We start from the raw sequence: 19,593 nt of genomic DNA, 5'->3' as shown, positions 1-19,593 counted from the left end.
TAGAGGCGGCTCGGATAGCTGCGATTCTGCGCCAAGCTGTGGAATTGAGTGGGACAACCGCGACTTGCTGGCAGGCGGAGGAGGAAGAGGCGAGCGCAGATAGGCCTCAGACTATTCAGCGATTGGGTTGGTCTTTGAATGCCTCAGTCACGCCGGAGTAGACAGATTTAAGGCATCATTGTTGTTATCGCATTCCTTATTTCGGTGGACGCTTGAGGTTGAGCTTAACTAACTGCAAACGATACAAACAACTTGGCCAAGGCTAATACGTCATGTGACTACGCGTTTTTCCTCCTGACAGGGTTAGCGCGTTCTGCCTGATAAACCTTTCGCTGCGGGAGAAACGACCGTTTCTCATCCTGCAACGATAGAAGGTTCTGAATTCTCATTGTGAATTACCCCCCTCGCTTCTCGAATACTGGGATTATCCATACATTTCAACCGGTATTCGGGCCACCATCCGCGCGTAACTGCGTGTAGGGGAACTCTTCCAATGTCCTCCCTGAGAGTTCAATATGGAGGATATAGATCCGCCTCCTAAACGACTGAGGAGAACAGGAAGCCCCGGTGACCTCTTTTCGAATGCAGAATCTGAGTCAGAAGTTTTTCCATTAGAAAATTATATACCTCCATCAAAAACGGAGGCTGGATCTAATGATGATGATGGAATCAACAATAAAAGCAGCGTAGAAGATTATCCGCCGAGCACCCAAACTGATTTGGAATCTTCTCTTCCCCCTATCAAAACGGACTATGAAGCGATCGCGGACTATGAGGCTTCAAAAGCCCAAGAATTGACGACCGAAAACGGTGCCGCGAACCTGCACCACCGCTATGAAGAACGAGGATGGGTGAAAGGCAAAAGTTCCATATATGTGGATGCCTTTAACGTCGCATTGGAAAGCGTTTTGGTAGACGAAACCCATTTGTTTGACGAAACGGAAATGGCAGTCTTCGATCACTGGAGAAGATTAAGCTATGAAGCTCAATATTTGTCAGTGACTGCCCTGTAGCCAACTCCAAATGTAATGATGTAATTAATGATTGAATAGATATGTGCGCCTTTTTCTACGCAAAACATCTGCATGGCATCGTGTCAACCGCCTTGGTTACTATCAAGATATTGCGGATATGCCTGCGGCCGTAAAGGAATTGAGGCACAGTAGAAAGCTCCCATCCTCATCCACTCTGCTTCAACCCCCATATATTCCTGCACTGAAATCTCCTGAAAATGTCGTTCTTGGTGAAAATTTTCAGTTCGCTGAAGGATTAGAAGAAATAGATACACTTGAAGAAGCATCCTCCTTACTCCTATTAGATGAATTGAAATCCTTTTCAAAGGAAGCCAAAGTTCAGGGGAAAAATAAGAAGGAGCTGTTGAAAGGATTGCGCGAGTCCAGTACAACGCAGTCAGGACTTAGCTGGCTCCCACGATGCAAGCCAGACGACGAAGTACCCAGCGACTCTTCTCTAAATCGGATGAGCAATTCGTTAAGCCGAGGGAACACTCGAGATTTGCATTTCACAAAAAAGATCTTGGATCACACTGGTGACTGCATCAGACTCTCTTCCGCGCCACGGAGACTCTTTGAGCGGGTTCATTTGCTATTTTACCGGTCTACGGAATGGACAGAAAAGTCCTTAACAACCATTATATTGGCGAAAATTTCGCGGAGGAATTACCCAAATTATATCGTTTCCCGTTCCAATTCCATTTTCCCCTCGAGATTTGCCTTACTGGAGTTTGAAGCTGCCTTGCGAGTGCAGTTTGATATTGACAACACTCTAGAGTCACCGGATCTGCCAATCATGGAGAAGCTAGCTTTCATTAAATCTTTATCCGAAAGTGTTTATGAAAGATGGAAAGCTCTGATCGCTGAAGAGCAACACAAAGAACACGTGTACGAAACTGGAGAGGGTGCATACCTCCGCCGATTTTCCCCAGCATGGGTATACACCCGGATAATCCATAAAGGCCTCTATGCCTTGGGCCGTTTCAAAAATTATAAGCGGGAGCATGAGTTACTCACAGAACTCCTTGACCAGCGTTTATTCCATGCTGCTCGCCGAGGGGCGTGGTACCAGCGCAAAGCTCTACTGGAAGAACATTATATGTGGTCTTTAACCCCGTTTGAGAACCGTTCTGAGGAGATACAAAAGAGGGTATGGAAACGAACAGCTCTTCGTACGTGTGAAGAGGGCCTTGAGGATCCTGATTGCCATTTGGTATACCACTATGATTTACAGAAACGAATCACAAAGTTGGAGAAGTCGCTAAAAGTCACAAAGCGGGAACAGCACGATTTTGGACATGTCATGTTGGTTAAACCAGAAGAACGGATCGTGGAAGGAATTCGGATTGAGAAAGATATTCCCATTAAGTCTGGTTCGAAGGAAACCCCGAATTCCGTGTCTCGAAGAGGTAGACCTACGGTTTGGGTAGATGAACGAGAAGGCGGAGGCGAGTGTAGAGTCGAAAGCATGTGCCTAAGCTGGTATAGAGACAAGGGATGGAAGGGCTTCCATTGCGAGAGCGGCATAGTCCGAACATTGGTAAGCGACATATGTTGACAATCTAAACCCTGATCAGACTTTCCCATGATTTGCTTACCACCTTCCCGTTATGCATAGTTTGGATATCTCTTCTATGACATCCTCTACGCATATGTTCCCAACGTCTTCCAAACGCCCTTCCAAACTTGTCCCTTAGATCTACACACAGATTCGTTTTATCCCACTCGTGCTTCAGAAATCAATCACAGGCTTGCCCAGATCGCCAATGGTGATGCGGAGAAGCTTATTCATGAAGTACATGACCGTGAAGCGGAGAGAGAAACATGCGTCATCGGCATCGACTGGTCGTTCGAATTATCTGATCTAGTTGAGATTGTGCAGTGTTTCCGCGGTGAGGCCCTAGCTACTGTATGTAAAGTTATGGCGCAGGAGTACCAGCAAAGGGGTGGAGGCATCCCAGACTTGTTCCTCTGGAGCATGGAGAGGAAGGAGGTTATGTTTGTGGAGGTAAAGTCGGAGAATGACCGGCTAAGTGATACCCAACGATTGTGGATTCATGTGCTTACTGGTGCCGGTGTGAGGGTTGAGTTGTGTAATGCTGTTGCAAGGGAGGTTAGAGTAGAAACCTCTGTTGCTTAAATTATGCAACGTTGATTGACATACTGACTACCTTTATTCCGTACATGGATAGCCGTATATAGATAGGTTGCTAAGAGTAAAATTTTGGATACATATAATATAACCTTGGGCTCGGCCTACACTTGGACTATTTTCTCAAATCTTCCAACATGAGATGGACTATACCCTGTTTCTCTGATTACTTGCTGACCCTCACTGATACAACACAAATACGAAATATGAAAATACTTGTATCAATATGAATTTCGAGTCTGCTTGTGAAAGGCGAATAATGTATGTGGGAGGTAGATACATCCTCATACAATATCATACAAGGCATGAATGTAAAAAGAAAACATCCGGGAGTATTGAGGCTCCTATACGTTTAACGCCGAGAACGTCGCTTCATCTAAATGTTTCTCATAGCTACTTAACATAGCCAAACAAAACCATTCCGCCGCCTAACAAATTCTACCCAGCTATTAATTCCTCTGAACCTGAAACTTGTCACCCGAATATCACGACCAAAGATTTTTCATATCTTTTTTCTTTTGTCTTTTCGCTTATGCGACCAGAGTGTTGGCAGTGGCACTCTCGTATTTCCAGGTGGGCGCGAGGACACCAACAGACTTGTAGTAGCGGGACAGGCGGTGGATACGCGACTCGATGAGAATGAGACGGAATTTGCTGTCCTTGTCCTTGCGGTTGCGCTCAAGATGCTTGCGGACAGCGACGGCCTAATTTGCATTGTTTAGTGAAAAGGACAGAAGAGCGTCACAAAGAGGGTTGTAGGGCAAAGCCATAAATTGATGGAAGGAATGTTTGCGTTAGTTATAAATTACCTTCTTGATCAACATGTAGAGGTCCTCAGGGATTTCAGGAGCGAGGCCTGTTACGTGTTGTCCAAAAAAAAGACACTCTGTCAGCCTATTGAATGACCAAGCAGAGGCAGTGTTGGGGTGACAAAAAATATCAAGGTATGATGGCCGGGTTTGAAGAGATATCGACGAGGCATGAGATGGGATCAAGCTGGTGAGTCGAAGATTCCGCTATAAACAGAGAGAGCTCCGCTTGATTTCCGCCCAACTCCTCTATCTCATATCTCCCATCCCACGGCAACCATCTGGGGAACTGTGATAATATATGATTTCGTACCGTTCGACTTCAGGATCCGGAGGATCTTATTACCTGTGCAATCCCATGTTGTTAGCGGCGCTGGCCAGCTTTACCTTGCTCTTCGTTTTTGAATGGATTCCCAGACATACCAGTAACAACCTTAACCTGTGCAATTCCATGGCTGTCTCTTAGGATAACACCAATTTGAGAGGGAGTAGCGCCCTTCTTTGCCAGTTTGCATATCTGGTCAACGACCTGCTCGGGGGTCGTCTTCAGCCATGAGGGAGGGTTGCGCGAATAAGGGATCGCGGAGGCGGAGATACCCTTTCCTTTGCTGTGGAGGCGACCCATTTTGATGTTGTTTGGGTAGTCGAAGGAAGAGTTCCCTTTTTATCTTTTGTCGACAGCGAGGATGTGATGATGATCGAGTTCTCTTCGGCAAGTTTGTCCCTCAAAAAAATTCGCAAGTTGAAGTTGTGGATCATGTGACTTGCCGTTTCGCTTAGTTTAACTGTAATCCGTCCCAGCCTTGTATTGGTTCGTCTCTTATTAGATAGATGATAACAAACCAAGTTCAACCTTCTTCCAACCTTGGAAGATTACAAGAATATCTTTCCAGCGCATACCCTTTGAGTTGGAACAGCCGGTATTCGGTACTATTTGTCTACCCAAACTTATGCTGTCCATGAATATAAAGGACAAAGCAGCTCTGTGTAAACAGCGGGAAGAATGGTCAGATAACCATAAGTTTCCTGACATAGAGACACTGTCTAGAATTTGAAAGAGATAATAATAATTTATTTGAAAGAAGACATAATAAAATTTATAGATGTCTTCAAGTTCTCATCATATTATCTATAGACTATGCCACCAGATGGGAAAGAATATGACAAGTTGCACAAAAAACGATCAGCTGAAAAGCTGAATTCACATCTCGTGGATCAAAAGGCTTTTCATGAAATCCACAGTTATCAGGGTGTAATAAATATATATCATATAATACTAGTCTGTGGTAGAACCTAAAATTATCAAAATGACCATCTCCTGGATGGCCCAAACAAAGGATTTCCACTTCTCAAATCTTTCCATCTTATTATTATCGTCCCACGACGCCATACCAACACAAGCCCAAAACGCCACCCATAAGAATAGCAGCGGCTGGAGGGAGCTTGAACCATGCGTTTCCAGCATATGAGATGGCCGCCACGACCAGCCAAAATGGCTCCTTTCCCAAGCTTTGACCCGCTACAGAGTCAGCGCTCAGATACCCAATTTCCCAGAGCCGATATACAGCCGTGAATACTAAACCGACAGCCGTAGCATTAATGCCTCTCAACAAACTAGTAATAAAAGAGATGGTTCGAATGCTTCTCCAAATGCTCTGGAAGCCCACCGCAAGAGTAATACCAGGGACGAAGATACCTAGAAACCCCAGGAACGCACCCAGAATAGTGGGATTCATGGAAGGGGCTAATGCTAAAGCGCCCAGATAAACGGCGAAATTAAAATTTGGTCCTGGGAAAGCTTGGATAATGGCGAGGCCGATCAAGAAATCTCGAGGAGACACCCAACCAGGCCCAACGACGTACTCGCGGAGAAGAGGGATAACAACAGGACCACCTCCGAAGATGATAGTGCCCGCAAGGTACATGCTCGCAAATAGATCCAATTCCAGCGGGGGCTTTTGAACAACTCCACGTGCAACAAGGATCGCAATAAAGGTAGCTAGTGACTTGTAAGTTTGATGTGCTGATGATAGTGCAGCGTACTGGTAAAGAGGGGCATTACCAAAAAAGCCAACAATGATTAAAATTCCCCATTTGGTAGGGATTTTGTGCGAGCGTGTATCTCCACTCGCAGTTCGATTTGCTTCCTCTTCATTAACAACGCCTGGATTAACACTAGTACTGAGTGGATTGATATTACGAGCAGGAGCTGATCGTTTCTGAACACCGCCTGTGGGCTGTGGAAGCTCACGTAGAGTGATTGACTGTCCAACGCTCTCTTCAACCTCCTGCCGAGGGTCTGACATTCGACGACGAAGTTTCCTTCTCATTCTAGTGATATTCTGGAGACCGAAGAGGTCCCAACTCATAGTGCATATTCCTCCTATTATTATAAGTAAGGGGAAATACCAGAGTGCATTAAAACAAAGGCCAGCACACCCGCCTATGATAACGAGAATCCTAGTTAGCGGATCTTTGATTGCCTTCTCCGCTAACTGCAGCCATTGAATCAGCTATATCCAGCAGTTAACAAGATGATGAAAGGTAATATATGAATGTATACCTGTACAGCTGCGAAAGTGATTATCCCAACAGTAGAGGCATTTAGACCGGAGAGAAAAGCATACACAATCTCAGGAAGCACTTCAGCTATACATTGGACCCCGAGGGAAAGCCCGTACATTCCAATTGCACCAGGAAGGCTATATAGGATAGCTAGATCAGACCAATCCTCAGGAAATAACACTTAGATCAATACCAACCTCCACATCATGAAGGCAAGAAGAGCCGGTAGAAAACCGGCATGGATGAGAACGATGCAGAATAGCATCTTTGTACTGCCTGGCCCTGGTAAAGCCTGACAAAGAGCAAATAGCTCTTGATACTAAAATCATCAATAAAAAAGGTCAGCATGATGACTGCCCTTTGAGAAGCTTTCGAATTTCTATATAAGTCCCTTACTGTTTGCTCGTCGATCCATGGTATTATCCCTCTTTGATCTTCGACAAATTTTTGGTAGAAAATTCTGAAATGAACTGGAGGGCCACCAAAGGAGGTAAATCCCAAATGCCAATTGCGGTGAATCACATCCAGAAAGCGATGTGTGAGTTTCTCATTATTTGCCTCGTAGGGTGCACAGGAATCATGAAAATGTAAATACCAGCCTCTGAACAGGGCGTTCAAAGGCATTTTTATGAGCAGGATGGGCCGCAAGATGAGGTATAACAAATTGCTCAGCCAGAGGTAGGCCTTTCTCATGTAATGTCTTCAAACATACTAGGATTTTCCGCAGATATTTCAAAGGTCATAGTTTCTGGGCGATTGTCAAGACCCAAACGGCGTCACTCTCTTTGCAACTTATGCAGATGTTGGATCGTCCGTGTTGAAATCAACCCCGCCCCATATTCCGCCATCCAGGGCGCAAAAACGTGCTCGCCATTCTGCGATACGATTAGTTGGCGATGGCCATGGCATTGCATGCAGGGCTTTTTGCAATACCACGTGATACTGTCCAGAAAGGTCTTAGCGTTCTACTTTTGAGCTACAGTTTTTTTTTTTTCCAACATCTTTTCTTTCCTCACACAGTCAAATTCAAAAATAATACTCTCCCGCAACGGAATAACACCACCATCAACCGTTGTTGGATTTCGATGTCGTTATGCGCTAACATCATTAACACTGAAAATCAGGAAGCTACCAGCTAACAAATTGGCTTGAATTCTTGAATTGGTACGTTGCATCTTGTTAAATCCCCCCCCCCCCCCCCGATGTTCCTTTTTGCCAATGATGATATACACCAAATACAATTTTCTGGTACCTCTTATGTCAGGGGTGGAACCTATGGTTTCTCTCCGATGATCTATATGGACTTCTGATTTGCATCCTAATTAGCATTGTCGATTCTCTGAACTACCAGCACATTACTGTGCAGCTGTTCTAATTGCAGGGCTAACCTCGAAATTTGATATAGATTACCTAGATTCCCCAAACTATTTGAAAAGCAGATTGGGTACTTAGTTACCATCGACAAATTGTACTTGGAAGAGATCCCATGCTGTCTAGCATTCCGTTATCCCACAATTTATCGGTTCACCCCTCCACTTATGTGCCGTTAAATGATATTGAACATCTTCGATGAATTAATTCATCTAGGATAATATTGACTTATATGTAATGTTTAAACGTGTGAAACATGCTCCGATTTAGGTCAGAAGCTGTTAATATATGATAACTTATCGAAGGACCACAAATCCCATGAGCTTCATTTTCTGTGTTACGCACTTTCCCTTCTCTCCACATGCGTGCCTCGACTTTTTCCGAGAAATATTCCTCCGGCACATATTAAATAAATAGCCCTCTGAAATACTATTAGCTACCTCCATATTTGTGCTTTCCCTGAGTCTCCGATGATATGCCCAGTCCGTATTGCAGATGACGTGCCGTTCTTTACCCTGTTCCACACAAATGCATTGTCGGCGAACCTCAAGCGCATAGACACCGCTCCAGCATCGTACCGGCGTGGTACGAAGCAGCATACTTCGCCCAAGATTCCTTGGGTGCAAGCTCATGATTAACTACGAACAGGTGGGACATCTTCTTGTAAGAGGAGGTCGGAGTGGTTGCATCTACTTCCCATAAACCTCCTTTATTTGTCCGTTCCTGGATTCTATTTCAAAACTTCAATTAAATCAATACAGCAACGATCTACTTATACTACATATGACCCTCCCTAATCAATATATTTTTTGAGTGCATGTTCATCCCTCATTGGATAGCTACCTGTGTAGGTTGCTTCTCAATATCTACATGGTTGACTCGAGGTTACACTATAACCTCTTGAGCGTGCACCCTTAGGCACCAATTTTCGTTCCTTATATCTTTTTTTCCAAATTCCTAATTCATGCTTTCCACCTACCCTACCTCAATAACAGTTAAGTATTTGTTTTTCCTTTTTCGTTGAGCGTGCTAACCCGTATTGCTCCTCTAATGAACATTTACTCGCAACCCCTCTTTGCTTAGATATAGCTCGTTTCACGGCTGGTCAATTTCCCTTTTCGTGACCCTGTGTTTGCCGGACTTAGATAAACAAGCTACCTGCAGTTTGCCGAACATCAGTCCATGCATCCAAACCATGCCGAAGTTTATCGGGTCTGTAGCACTGACCATATGTTTGGTCAGTGCTGGCTTCTAATGCAAACCAATTGTCGTTGGGCGGTTGCGGGCCGGTCCGAGGCCACCTGCTTTTACATTTCCTATTTAGTAGTTATCTATGATCAATAAATGTGATGAGGGGACGATGTTTCTATGATCAATGCCCTGTTCAATACTCCAGCCTCCCAGCGTTGGCATCGTTTGCAAGTTGTCTGATAGTGCAGACAATCGATTGTCGCTGTTATATGACGACCAATTGGCATATTGGTCTTATGCTTTAAGCTACCAACAATAGGAAAGGAAATTCTTCGAAGTCAAGAACCTGACTCTTGCTTGATGGATCTCTATTTTCTATCGTTAGCACAGCGATCATCAATGATTTCCGGATAAGGATGCTCGTCAGGAGTACGTTGACAATACCCAACCCTCACTACCGTCGTCCGCAATTGATAATCCCTCATTCTCAGAAACACACCACCATTCTATTAGGCTTGTAGAATGCCCGAGACCTTTGGCAAGAACCCCGCACTGCCATGCCATGCCGTGCCCCCATGTTTTTGGAACCTGGGGCGGCAGCCAAAAAGGTTAGGGAAACAAGTTAGGGAGGAGGCCATGGTTAGAATCAACCCCCTATTTGATCGCCTACCCTTTTGGCCATATACATGAATGGACATGTCGATATATGTTGGCCGTGCGTCAATGTGCAACCAAAATACACCATCACCGTAATTCAAACAATGACAAGTGCTGCCTGCTGGCCTTCCGTGAGATTTGGGCACTGTTCCCATGTTCACACTTCCGCCATCCACATGGGAGGATCCATCACCATCAAGCTGCGAGGCAGTTAAGTGAGGTGTAGATACTAAAGCTGCTGTGTCTTACGCACAATGCACCACTGGAAGATCAGGGGCATAAGGGCGGACGGATATGCAGATCCTTCGTACTTATAAATGAATTTAATGTCAATAAAGAAGGAAAGGGGAAATAACAAGAAAGACTCCCTCATTCCTCTTTGTGCTACCACGCTTCGAGTTATGTTTTGATCTTAAGTTCTTCCACAGGAGAGGCGGGGAGTGGGTCACTGCAGGTAAACCACGTTTTGCAAAGAATGCTGGTCGCCCCAAAGCTATATATCACTGGGTGCATGCATCCCAGGAGAGTTTCTTTTTCCTCTCGAATGGATCAGAACCCAAGTTTGGAAAATAAAGCTCAATAATATCATCACTGAGATCTGATGACCTGTTCTCTCTGCTGGTCATATATGCAGTGCTCACACGTAGGGCCTGTCTGACCATGTATCCGTGCTCGAGTCCGTCCCAACTGAGGGATGTCCATTGGCCAAATTTACAAGAGTTGCGTCTTGCGGCACCACATGGATTAGAAGCTCGAAGATAGCTCTTCAAGATACCAATATGTTACTCGCGCGCACTCACACTATAGATGCCCAGCTATTTTGAACTATTCGCAACAGCTCCCAACCTCATTATGAGGTAACTAAAGAAGATGGAATCGGCGGTGATGGGCATCTGTCGTGATTGTTTTTGATGGGTACGTACTGTAGATCTTGAATGCACTTGAAAATTGAGTTTTGTTGAGCACGTCCTTCACTCCCAGTGGACAAGCATTAACCGTGCCAACGAGCTTCTTCACCTAGGCGATTCGAGAGGGCGAATAATGAAAAAACCATGTGTGGGGAAGACTCAACATGTTCGAATTGGGGATCACTGGCTGCGCATGATTTACTTCGTAGTTCTGTATCTGGAGTGGTAACGACATCAAAAGATGTACTCTGTATGTTTGGATTGGAGATTAACCTTGCTCAATATCACATTGGGTTCCCTTATTCGAATGATGTTTCCATTTATGGGCCGCGGAGGCATATATGATTGTTTGATATGCTGAGATTCAGCTCGCGATGGCCTCCAATAGCAAACATGGGATGTAAATATCGACTGGAAGAGGCGAGCGGCCAGGAAACGAAAAAAAAACAGAAGCAGTGGAGTCAGAAGACTGATGAGACGGATTTATCCACTCAAACGGCTTTCTCCAAGCCCAGCCCCCGCAAATCTAAATGCAATGCCGCAGCCATAAAATGCGAGAGTGCCAACAATAGCTAGCGCGTGTTGATAACGGAGAATTACCCGTTGATAGGCCAAAAGCTAAATATGACGATATCAGCAAGCGACTACGACAACCACGATATTCATTTTCACTGGTTCTCAGATATCTTGCACCGGCTCAGCCTTGCGTCGGTGCTGTGGAGAGCTCCAAGAGCCAATTCTGAGCATCGTCAACGGAAGGGTTGAATGACAGCTGTTGATTGGGTGCTCGTTTCGCAGGCAAGCCTATGACATTCGTTGTCCCAGCTAGCTTGGAAAATGGTCCGTTTTTAAACGCCCATGATATTCGCCACTTGATAATATCATCGAAGATATTATGCGGCGTCTGATTGAGGGGAAGGAGAACAGAACGGCTTACTGCCGTATTCGCAGATTCAGAAGGGTTTCGCCAATTCAATCCTTCTTCTCCTAGACAATGCAAAGCACTGGCATCAGCTATGAAAAATTGGAAAAATTTCTCGCTGTGCCGTAACGTTTAAGGAGTGCTGACTGTTTTGTGGCGAATCCCCACATCAGCAAATGCCTGTCTTTCCCAGATGGCCCACTGTAGCTGGGAAAGGAGGTGCTGTTGCCTCTTACATTTTGCCGCAGCCTAGGGATGCGAATCATGCTGTGGTGCCTCCGCCGCAAATGAATGTCTTGAGAGGAATGACCATCAGAGCAAACGGCATTGGTTTATTCTTGCCTACAAGGACAGGATTCCAGCTCATCCTCTCTCATCCTCCCTCCCTCTCTCGCTCTTTTTCTTTTTGTTTTTCTTTCTCGATAAGCCCTTACTAGGCAGGGCGTTGCTCCTTACGTTACTTAACCTTGGGGATCCTTCGCTTCTATTTTGGATAGCGTTGGCACATGCGGCCCGGGCCATTCCACAGCAGCGTTGTATATACATGGGAGCCAGGGCTTCAGATTCCATGGGAGATCAAACAATATGATGCCGTCTTGGTCCTTACATAGATAGTACAGTCCACATGGAAATTCCACTTTTCCTTTTCTCGAAATGTCTGACTGGAACTGTCGCGGGGGTGATCGCCGGACTTTTCCCTAACTCCTCACAAGCTTTAAACAAGAGCTATTTTTCTCTACTAGTTTGAGAATTACCGAAAGACCAACCAATCAGTTAAAACTAGCAGTTATAAAACGACTATTAATAATATCATCTCAAGGATAATAGTTAGCTAGAATAATTAGTTAATTATCAAGCATTATCAAGCCAGTTAGAGGACTCCGAAAGGCCGCTCCGCAAGCCTCGACTCTTTCTTGAAGGAATCTGACATCGAGATTCGCAGAACTTGGAAATTTTTGCCTTCTCACCCTGCACCGAGCCAATTATCAAGTCAGCAACAAAATTTCCCGCAAGTCTCCGTAATTGGTCTTTGCAATCGGCTAAGGCAAAACCATCGCTGGGACATCCGAGGAGTAATAGCGCGCCTTTCTTTGCCTGTATACTGCGTCTAGGTGATTTCAGCACGTGGGATTCATTAGTTCACTATATCTCGTTGACGCAAGGGAAAGTTGGGGAAAACAGAAATTCCAATAATGCAAGGATATCCCCGTCGATTCAAATTGTCACTTTTACCCAAGGTTTGCCAAATTTAAGGTATTTATTTATTACTGTTGAGCGGTGGGTTTGACCAGCGCCCTGGTCATTCACACTCTGTTGCTCCAGAAGCAGATCAAACGCTGATTGTTTCCTCTGGCTCTTGTTAAAACATAATTCCAATGTTCTCCAGCTTTCCTCAGATAAATGGATACTCGTATGGTTCAGGTTAAGGCTCAAGATCTCAGATGCCAATGACTCCATACAACATGTTATCAACCTGTCTGGCGGCGTGCGCCCCTCCCATATTGGCCCCATGATGTATCAGGATGTCCGTCATGGGAAAACTGGCCTCTTCTGTCCAGGTTAATGTGGTTGTACTGTACAGTCCCTGGAAGTTTTACCCAGAGCCATGGAACCAATGTGTGGTTAGCGCTTCCTGGAACCATTCCTTTTTTCTTCCTTGCGGGAAAATAGGATCTTAGAGATTCTCCTCTTGCCAATTGAGATGCTGTGGTCGAACTGGAGACACCCCGGGCTTTGGAATCTGCCAATTACTAGAGGTGCGGCATGATGGACGCATGTATTTCCCCTCAGGCTCGGAAATGAGAACATTGATTATTCCTCTGCCCATATCATACGTTTCATCTCCAGGTCCTAGCTAAAACAAATTCGGGGTTTTTTACCGCCTCGCGCTAATGGGGTATTTATTAATTGATTGCTCCAAAGCCTTTGAGACATGCACGCTGACCGCGGATAGTTTTATATCTTTGGGGCTTGTATAGCATGCATCGGGAATCAAATTCATATGGAGAGTTTATGTAAAAATTTGGAATGAGACCCAGAAAGCCGCCGAGGTTATGAGAGAAATCGTGCAGTGATCTGATCATCATCCGAATACATCGTTGGTTGTATGAAGAACGAATCAAATCAATTTAACGAACAAGTACAAACCGTCAGAATTAAGATTGTGTGTATAGCATAAATTCCTTCTGCAGACAACGGAGTAAATAAAAAAGTTATAAGACCAAACGGCGTTCAGCTCGCCTACCAGAACAGAGAAAGCCGGTAGTCGCGAGCAGGACAAGAGCATCCTCCAAGGTCGGACACTTCAATCATTGAGACAAAATAAAGTGTAGAAAGCCTATTTCGGAGTGCTAGAAAAGAGACAGTATCTTGTCATAAATGGCTGAGTACAGATCGTCCGGTGGGTCAGGAATTCATCACTCTGTCTGGTTTTTGTATCGAGTCTGATCGGCTGTATACGTATGTGGCGACGATTCTCAGCACTTTTTGGCCCTGAGCTTCCAAACGGCCAAACCTCCCCGAACCTCACACGCCTGAGTTGCATACATCACGGGCGTTTTTCCCCTCTTCTTCTGGACCCCACCGTCAAAAGGAGGTAGAATCAAAATACGGGCACAGAGATTTCAACTGACATCGGCAAAAAGTAAAAATGGAGCCAAGAAGGCAACGCCGCTCCACTCCGCCTTTTCAGTGAACGGTCTGGACGCTGTGCTCCAGCGCTGGTTACTCGCCCTTGTGGATTCCCAGCAAGTAACCTAGCAAGGGACTACCCTGGTGCGACAAGGCTACTCACAAGCATCCCCTTCGGCTCCTCGCCCGGGTGAATATTCTCGAGAAAAATGTGCAGGGCTGCTGGTTAACTGAAATGTCGCAGGCGGACTCACTCGGAGAGTCGGAGTCATTCGGAGTCCTTGATATCAAGTTACCTTCCCCTTTGCTCTTTTTTCCTGTCGCCATCTAGAAATCCTTTTTCTTGCCATCATCGCTGGCGGTCTTCTGCTTCCAACCCAAGAGCCAACCGTAAATCCACCGACAATCGGTGCGAGCCGCTTGGCTCAACAACGTACCCGCACTCTGTGCCGATTTTTGTTTTCGCCACTATGTAAGAATCGCAATCATGGGAATGGATGTTTTCCCTTCGTCTGCACACTACGCCTATCTGCGAGTCAGGTGTAAGGAACAGAACTTTTCAACACCTGCCCCTGGGGCTTACGGCTTGGCGCAACCTTTTCAAATCCAGTCAGTGGACCTGAATCGGCTTGCCCCTCCGCAGTCAAGTCACCTCGGGACGCCTTCGCGCCAACAAATGATGTGTGCAGAAGTCCCAGAGACCGTGCGGCCAGCTGGATCCTCCTGCTGTGCCTGGTGGAACAAGCATGTCGAGCATGGGACTGACAGGGGACTTTCCTCGAAGTAAGTTCTGGGGGATAGCTATTCCTGGCGCTGATAGGCGAGGCGCTGTCGCTGGTGGAACTGTCCCTCCATAGCGCTCATCCCTCCTCCAGGCTCCTACATCGCACGCTTGGGACCCTGGATGGACTGTCCCACTTTCCCGAATCCTCCAGTCCACCAGTCCGATTTCTTGTCACCTTCTGAAATGTATGGGCACGCTGGGCCGGCGCAGGGGAGTAACCCTCGGTCCCTTGTAGTATCTTGCTGTCCGGTTTTTATTAGTGGATACACGAGCCTGGTACCAAAACAAAATAATATTGCGCTGTAGTTTTGGCTAGCCATGGCTACTGTTTGGCCTTCGACTCTTTCTTGAGGCCACTCCGGAGTTTCGTTCTTCTTATATTGGCATGTCCCCTTTGGATTTGGATTTTTGGAACCTTGATGGTTTCCCTTCCTTTCGTTTAACACCCCGTATTTTAATACTTCATTTCTATGTGAAGTAGATTCTTCATTTCTAAAGATCTTTATCTTTTCTATATTTTAGACAACGTTTGCAAAAGCGCCTGAACTTTATGTTTCTGAGCAATTGGTTCTTTTCGCCTGTCCCCCCCAACGTTTGGAACTCCTAAAGGCTGTGGCCTTCCGGCTGCGGATATTGGGGGTAAAAGCCCTTCGCATACCATCTACGTATTACCGTTGGCCGGTTCTGATGCGTCCAAGTGAGGATATGACAGTCTATACGTCCGCGGGGCAGGTTTAAACAAAAGGAACGGAAGCAACAGCAGCAGCGCCGCCACGTCGGCACGCAGATATGGCAGGGCCTTCGGATATGTTTGGGAATTGCCCAGCCCCGTTCATGCAGGAAGACCTCTTCCCATCTACAGGCGGATGTATGTCAAACCACCTCGTGTCCTATTTTATTCAGAGTGATAATGGATGTATAAAAATCCCATGTACTGAATCGTTGCAGTTGTTACCGGCAGATGGTGCGAGCCATTCCCAGTCAAAAATGGAAATGCATCGTGCTGCCTTCCATGCCCACATGCTGACTGGAGATACCCTAACGGTACTTATATCTCTCCTATTCGCGGCGGCGTCGACCTAGACTAACATACACAAAAGATTTCATGAATAAAACCGAAGTTGCCAATTGGATTGCGGTAGGAATATTCACCTTGAACTGCCTGTTGTTGATTAGCTTTGCGGTATTACCCGTGAAGTGGACGCACCGCCACTACTTAGGCGTGTGTCTGACTGTTGGGATTGTATTTATGGAGGTATTGATAGTCCATTCCTCCCATGAAAACCCCTTTCGAACAAGTGACCTTGGTTGTGGCTCTCAAGTTAATAAGCCTGCTGACTCCCATCAAATAGCTCTCGTTTATTGTCCCTTTGATTGCAAAACCGGACGAATGTTTTAATGCGATTACTCCAAATCATATGGAATCGGATTTGGCTTGCGCGTTCTCAGGCTCCTTTATCTTATTTGGTGGTTGGGGTGTCATCGTATGGAGTATGCTCTCAAAATTTTTTCAACCACTATATATTATCCCAAATATTCCGTATTCAATGCTAATCTGGCTACACAGGCTTTTGTCGCGCCTTATCGCTGCATTTGCAAATTTGCTGGGATGTTGTCCCTGGACATAAATTCTTTTTCACCACGCTGACATTGGGCTGGGTAATACCAGCGGTCGGTTTGGCCCTTGCCTTATTCATAACAGGAATATCATATCGATTCGGCAATATATGCCACATTAATCACGACAACAGCCTAGCGGATTTCTGGGGCCCATTGATGGGGCTTGCAGCCCTGGCGTTGATGATCCAATTCGTGACGTTGGCGTATTGCATCCATGTTTACATCAAGTCACTCCTGGACAACAATCCGACTACTGATAACAGCTCTGTACTACCATCGCACGCTGGAAGCGTCCGGACCGTCTCAGCTCGCCAGGCGTACCGCCGAGTGAAGAGGGTTATCCAATTGCAATGGAGAGGAATTGCTGTGGTCCTTACAATTATCGCCAATGTCGTTTTTTTCGCAGTCATATTCCTGTCCTTGGATAGCAGTGCCAGACGGACGCCAGAACTGGTGAAGAAATCTAAACCCTGGATTATTTGCCTTGCATTAAGCAAAGGGGATAAGAATGAATGCGCACCCCTGACTTCAAATTTGGGACCCAATGAAGCATCCATTTTCGCGGTCCTGGTCATGCTGTCCATGAGTGGAATATGGACCCTTCTTTTCCTCGGTAGATATTCCATGATTCTCGGCTGGATAGACCTTTTCAGGAGAAAGCTGTTGCGCAGTGGAGAATTTGTCTCCGCAGATGCTCGTGCTGGAACATCCACGCGCGATTATGAGATGATTAATCCATCATCACGAAAGGGGGTCGCTAAGAGCCCCGAGCCGTTACATTCCTCAAGTCCCTCGGTTGTTTCGATGTCCACTGTTCGACTCTCCGCAGGAAAAGGAGAGTCAGAAACATATGCTCCGGAAGTGAGATATACCAGTCCCGCATTGAGTTTTTCTACGCCTCGGCCTCCGAGCGCTTCACACAACCGTAATAACAATCGTTCCCCGGGCGGTCGCGATTGGAATCCACAGACATCATTTGCTCGGGGAAACCCTCAGGCTTCATACTGGTATGACGATAGCGACCGGTGATGTCTTTCATTTCAGCTGCAAAAAGCAGCAAAAAGCAAAGAAGCTTTACTTTTACCTACCACCCTCATTCGTGTAAAAATTTTTACCTATAACTCTTTTTATTACTTGGCATGTAATGCAGATTCATTCTTCACCCTCTGCATGCTGTTACATTCTCCTTATACCTTACGCCTTACTTTTCCCTCGAGTTAATTGACCTCTAATCATTAAGTCAGGGTTTACGCCTAACGCCCAAATCAACTTTGCTTCTTTACTTATTATACCTATCTCTACTTGCTACAATACCCAGGGCCTAATAAGTCTTGTCCACTTTCATCATTGTCGAAATTTCAGCGCTTGCGTGTCACCATTTACTAGTATTTCGTTCATTTTTACTTGATTCTCTTTAGGGATTTACTTCAAAGTCCCCCTCTGCTTCTACCAGCTTCCTTTCTTCTCTCCCCACTTTTTTTTTTTTTTTTTTTTTTATCTTTTCAACCTGTTCTGCACATGTACGTTGTACGTATTGGCTACTCCTCCATTCTATGTCTTACAGCGATCAAAGGCAGGATTGAGACGAACAATGGGAAACAAAATATGCGTCTGCAAAAGATTTCAAGTGTATTACTACTACTTCTCAAGGGGATACCGAAAGTGCCCTAACCCCGTTAGCAAATATTCAGTTTTTTTTTTTTTTTTTTTTTGGTCTTTGACTGTCCAATGTCTTTATTTCTGGGGTCTTTATTTCTGGGGCTACATATGGCGTGTGACTGGCGTGGGAAGAATTTTTTAGCCTGGCCCAGTCCTTATGTTTGACTACCTTTGATTATTATTGTTTGTTTTTGGGTTGGATGCGAAATGGGCGTTGGGTATTCTATATTTTTATTTATTTGGTTTTCTCCCTTCCCTTTTTGACACTCGGCGAGAGCCAAACGCCGGGGTCAAATTAATTACAATTACTGTATAACGTTCAAAAAAAGCAAAGAATCTGTCAGGGACAACAAGTCAGTGTAAAATCTTGTGTGTATAATCTAGGGAGGAAACAAGGTTGAATAGCTTCCAAATGTTCTGGCCACGAATTATCCCTGTGGGCGCTATGAACCAACTTTCCTGCAGATTGGCGGCTCCTGGGGGAGTCTGCCTTATACAAGGATGTGAAGAATCCCGGTTAGAACGTTCTGCCGAAACGGTTTAAACAGAGGAGGCACAATTGAGCCTAGAAAGCGAAGATTTTATACCCTTCATCTCTTCGTCCCTCTTCTGTTGATATTACCTGTAAACCCCTTCGCCCCAACAATCGCATTGTTTCAACCCCTTTTTGACACTTAAGGTCAAACAAAGCAATGAAAACAGCGGACGAAGATTAACAACTCCAATGACCCCTCATCATGCACAAGCTAGCAGTTTGTTGAGGGTTTTTTTTTTTTTTTTTTTTTTTTTTTTTTTTTTTTTTCATTTTTTGGCGCTGGATAGCGTACTCATGTTGGGTAACTATGTGCTCTTTCCATAAACCCTCTTTCATAGGAAATTTCGTCTCGAGAAACCGTCCATTCTGAAGGTTCGCAGAGCTTCATATTGGCAGGCCCTCTCGTATGCAGCTGCTGAACCGAATTGAACTACCTGGTAGAAAACCAGTTGACTTTCGACCATCGGTCAACATCTGTATAGCAAATGAGCAGCGTTACTAAACTCACTGAACAATTCAGTTTCCGCGGACAACATAGTTGAGCTGCTACCTGATTTAGAGATTTAGGTCAACCGTATCATTCTCGAGTGAAATATTAATGAGAACACGCATTCGGATACTCTCCGCAACCAGAGGGAACGGAATCAGTTTCCCCTGGCTTGAGGCATCGCAGGACCTGGAAGGAGAAGATCAGACTGGCGACGGGTGATATTTGGTTCCAGCCGCCATAGTCCTGAAAGTAAGGAAAGTAAGGGGAAAACAGAATAGAGGACAGA

At 45.4% G+C, this 19,593-nt stretch overlaps 9 protein-coding genes across 9 annotated transcripts; 3 read left to right on the top strand and 6 right to left on the bottom strand.

The window, feature by feature from the left end:
• Positions 1–515: 515 nt before the first annotated feature.
• HCBG_00578 (coiled-coil domain-containing protein MTMR15) lies at positions 516–3,153 on the top strand (the record flags this gene model as incomplete). Its single annotated transcript, XM_045427628.1, has 4 exons — positions 516–994; positions 1,053–2,553; positions 2,632–2,922; positions 2,944–3,153. 4 exons carry the CDS (start codon positions 516–518, stop codon positions 3,151–3,153), a joined length of 2,481 nt encoding a protein of 826 aa, XP_045291603.1.
• A 220-nt stretch (positions 3,154–3,373) lies between these two features.
• HCBG_00577 (40S ribosomal protein S13) lies at positions 3,374–4,635 on the bottom strand (the record flags this gene model as incomplete). The annotated part of the gene is made up of 4 exons (XM_045427627.1): positions 3,374–3,869; positions 3,975–4,021; positions 4,288–4,320; positions 4,398–4,635. 4 exons carry the CDS (start codon positions 4,597–4,599, stop codon positions 3,696–3,698), a joined length of 456 nt encoding a protein of 151 aa, XP_045291602.1.
• Positions 4,636–5,079: 444 nt separating this feature from the next.
• On the bottom strand, positions 5,080–7,163 carry HCBG_00576 (chromate transporter; the record flags this gene model as incomplete). The annotated part of the gene is made up of 4 exons (XM_045427626.1): positions 5,080–6,487; positions 6,538–6,676; positions 6,737–6,858; positions 6,936–7,163. 4 exons carry the CDS (start codon positions 7,161–7,163, stop codon positions 5,345–5,347), a joined length of 1,632 nt encoding a protein of 543 aa, XP_045291601.1.
• Positions 7,164–7,315: 152 nt separating this feature from the next.
• HCBG_00575 (uncharacterized protein) lies at positions 7,316–8,542 on the bottom strand (the record flags this gene model as incomplete). Its single annotated transcript, XM_045427625.1, has 4 exons — positions 7,316–7,414; positions 7,643–7,833; positions 8,256–8,331; positions 8,456–8,542. The coding sequence occupies 4 exons, from the start codon at positions 8,540–8,542 to the stop codon at positions 7,316–7,318; spliced, it is 453 nt and encodes a 150-aa protein (XP_045291600.1).
• A 447-nt stretch (positions 8,543–8,989) lies between these two features.
• On the bottom strand, positions 8,990–9,665 carry HCBG_00574 (uncharacterized protein; the record flags this gene model as incomplete). The annotated part of the gene is made up of 3 exons (XM_045427624.1): positions 8,990–9,036; positions 9,069–9,211; positions 9,535–9,665. 3 exons carry the CDS (start codon positions 9,663–9,665, stop codon positions 8,990–8,992), a joined length of 321 nt encoding a protein of 106 aa, XP_045291599.1.
• Positions 9,666–10,258: 593 nt separating this feature from the next.
• Positions 10,259–11,005, bottom strand: HCBG_00573 (uncharacterized protein; the record flags this gene model as incomplete). The annotated part of the gene is made up of 4 exons (XM_045427623.1): positions 10,259–10,522; positions 10,682–10,698; positions 10,755–10,914; positions 10,940–11,005. 4 exons carry the CDS (start codon positions 11,003–11,005, stop codon positions 10,259–10,261), a joined length of 507 nt encoding a protein of 168 aa, XP_045291598.1.
• A 1,435-nt stretch (positions 11,006–12,440) lies between these two features.
• Positions 12,441–13,100, bottom strand: HCBG_00572 (uncharacterized protein; the record flags this gene model as incomplete). The annotated part of the gene is made up of 2 exons (XM_045427622.1): positions 12,441–12,683; positions 12,858–13,100. 2 exons carry the CDS (start codon positions 13,098–13,100, stop codon positions 12,441–12,443), a joined length of 486 nt encoding a protein of 161 aa, XP_045291597.1.
• Positions 13,101–14,706: 1,606 nt separating this feature from the next.
• On the top strand, positions 14,707–15,185 carry HCBG_00571 (uncharacterized protein; the record flags this gene model as incomplete). The annotated part of the gene is made up of 2 exons (XM_045427621.1): positions 14,707–15,002; positions 15,095–15,185. 2 exons carry the CDS (start codon positions 14,707–14,709, stop codon positions 15,183–15,185), a joined length of 387 nt encoding a protein of 128 aa, XP_045291596.1.
• Positions 15,186–15,792: 607 nt separating this feature from the next.
• HCBG_00570 (uncharacterized protein) lies at positions 15,793–17,652 on the top strand (the record flags this gene model as incomplete). Its single annotated transcript, XM_045427620.1, has 4 exons — positions 15,793–15,871; positions 16,104–16,258; positions 16,356–16,494; positions 16,571–17,652. The coding sequence occupies 4 exons, from the start codon at positions 15,793–15,795 to the stop codon at positions 17,650–17,652; spliced, it is 1,455 nt and encodes a 484-aa protein (XP_045291595.1).
• Between the last annotated feature and the right edge of the window lie 1,941 nt (positions 17,653–19,593).

Source organism: Histoplasma capsulatum, assembly GCF_000150115.1.
Source record: "Histoplasma capsulatum G186AR genomic scaffold supercont2.1, whole genome shotgun sequence".
NCBI classification, from domain to species: Eukaryota; Fungi; Ascomycota; class Eurotiomycetes; order Onygenales; family Ajellomycetaceae; genus Histoplasma; species Histoplasma capsulatum.
Note: the sequence above shows the minus strand (reverse complement) of the source record. Positions and strands in the feature narration are given on the sequence as shown.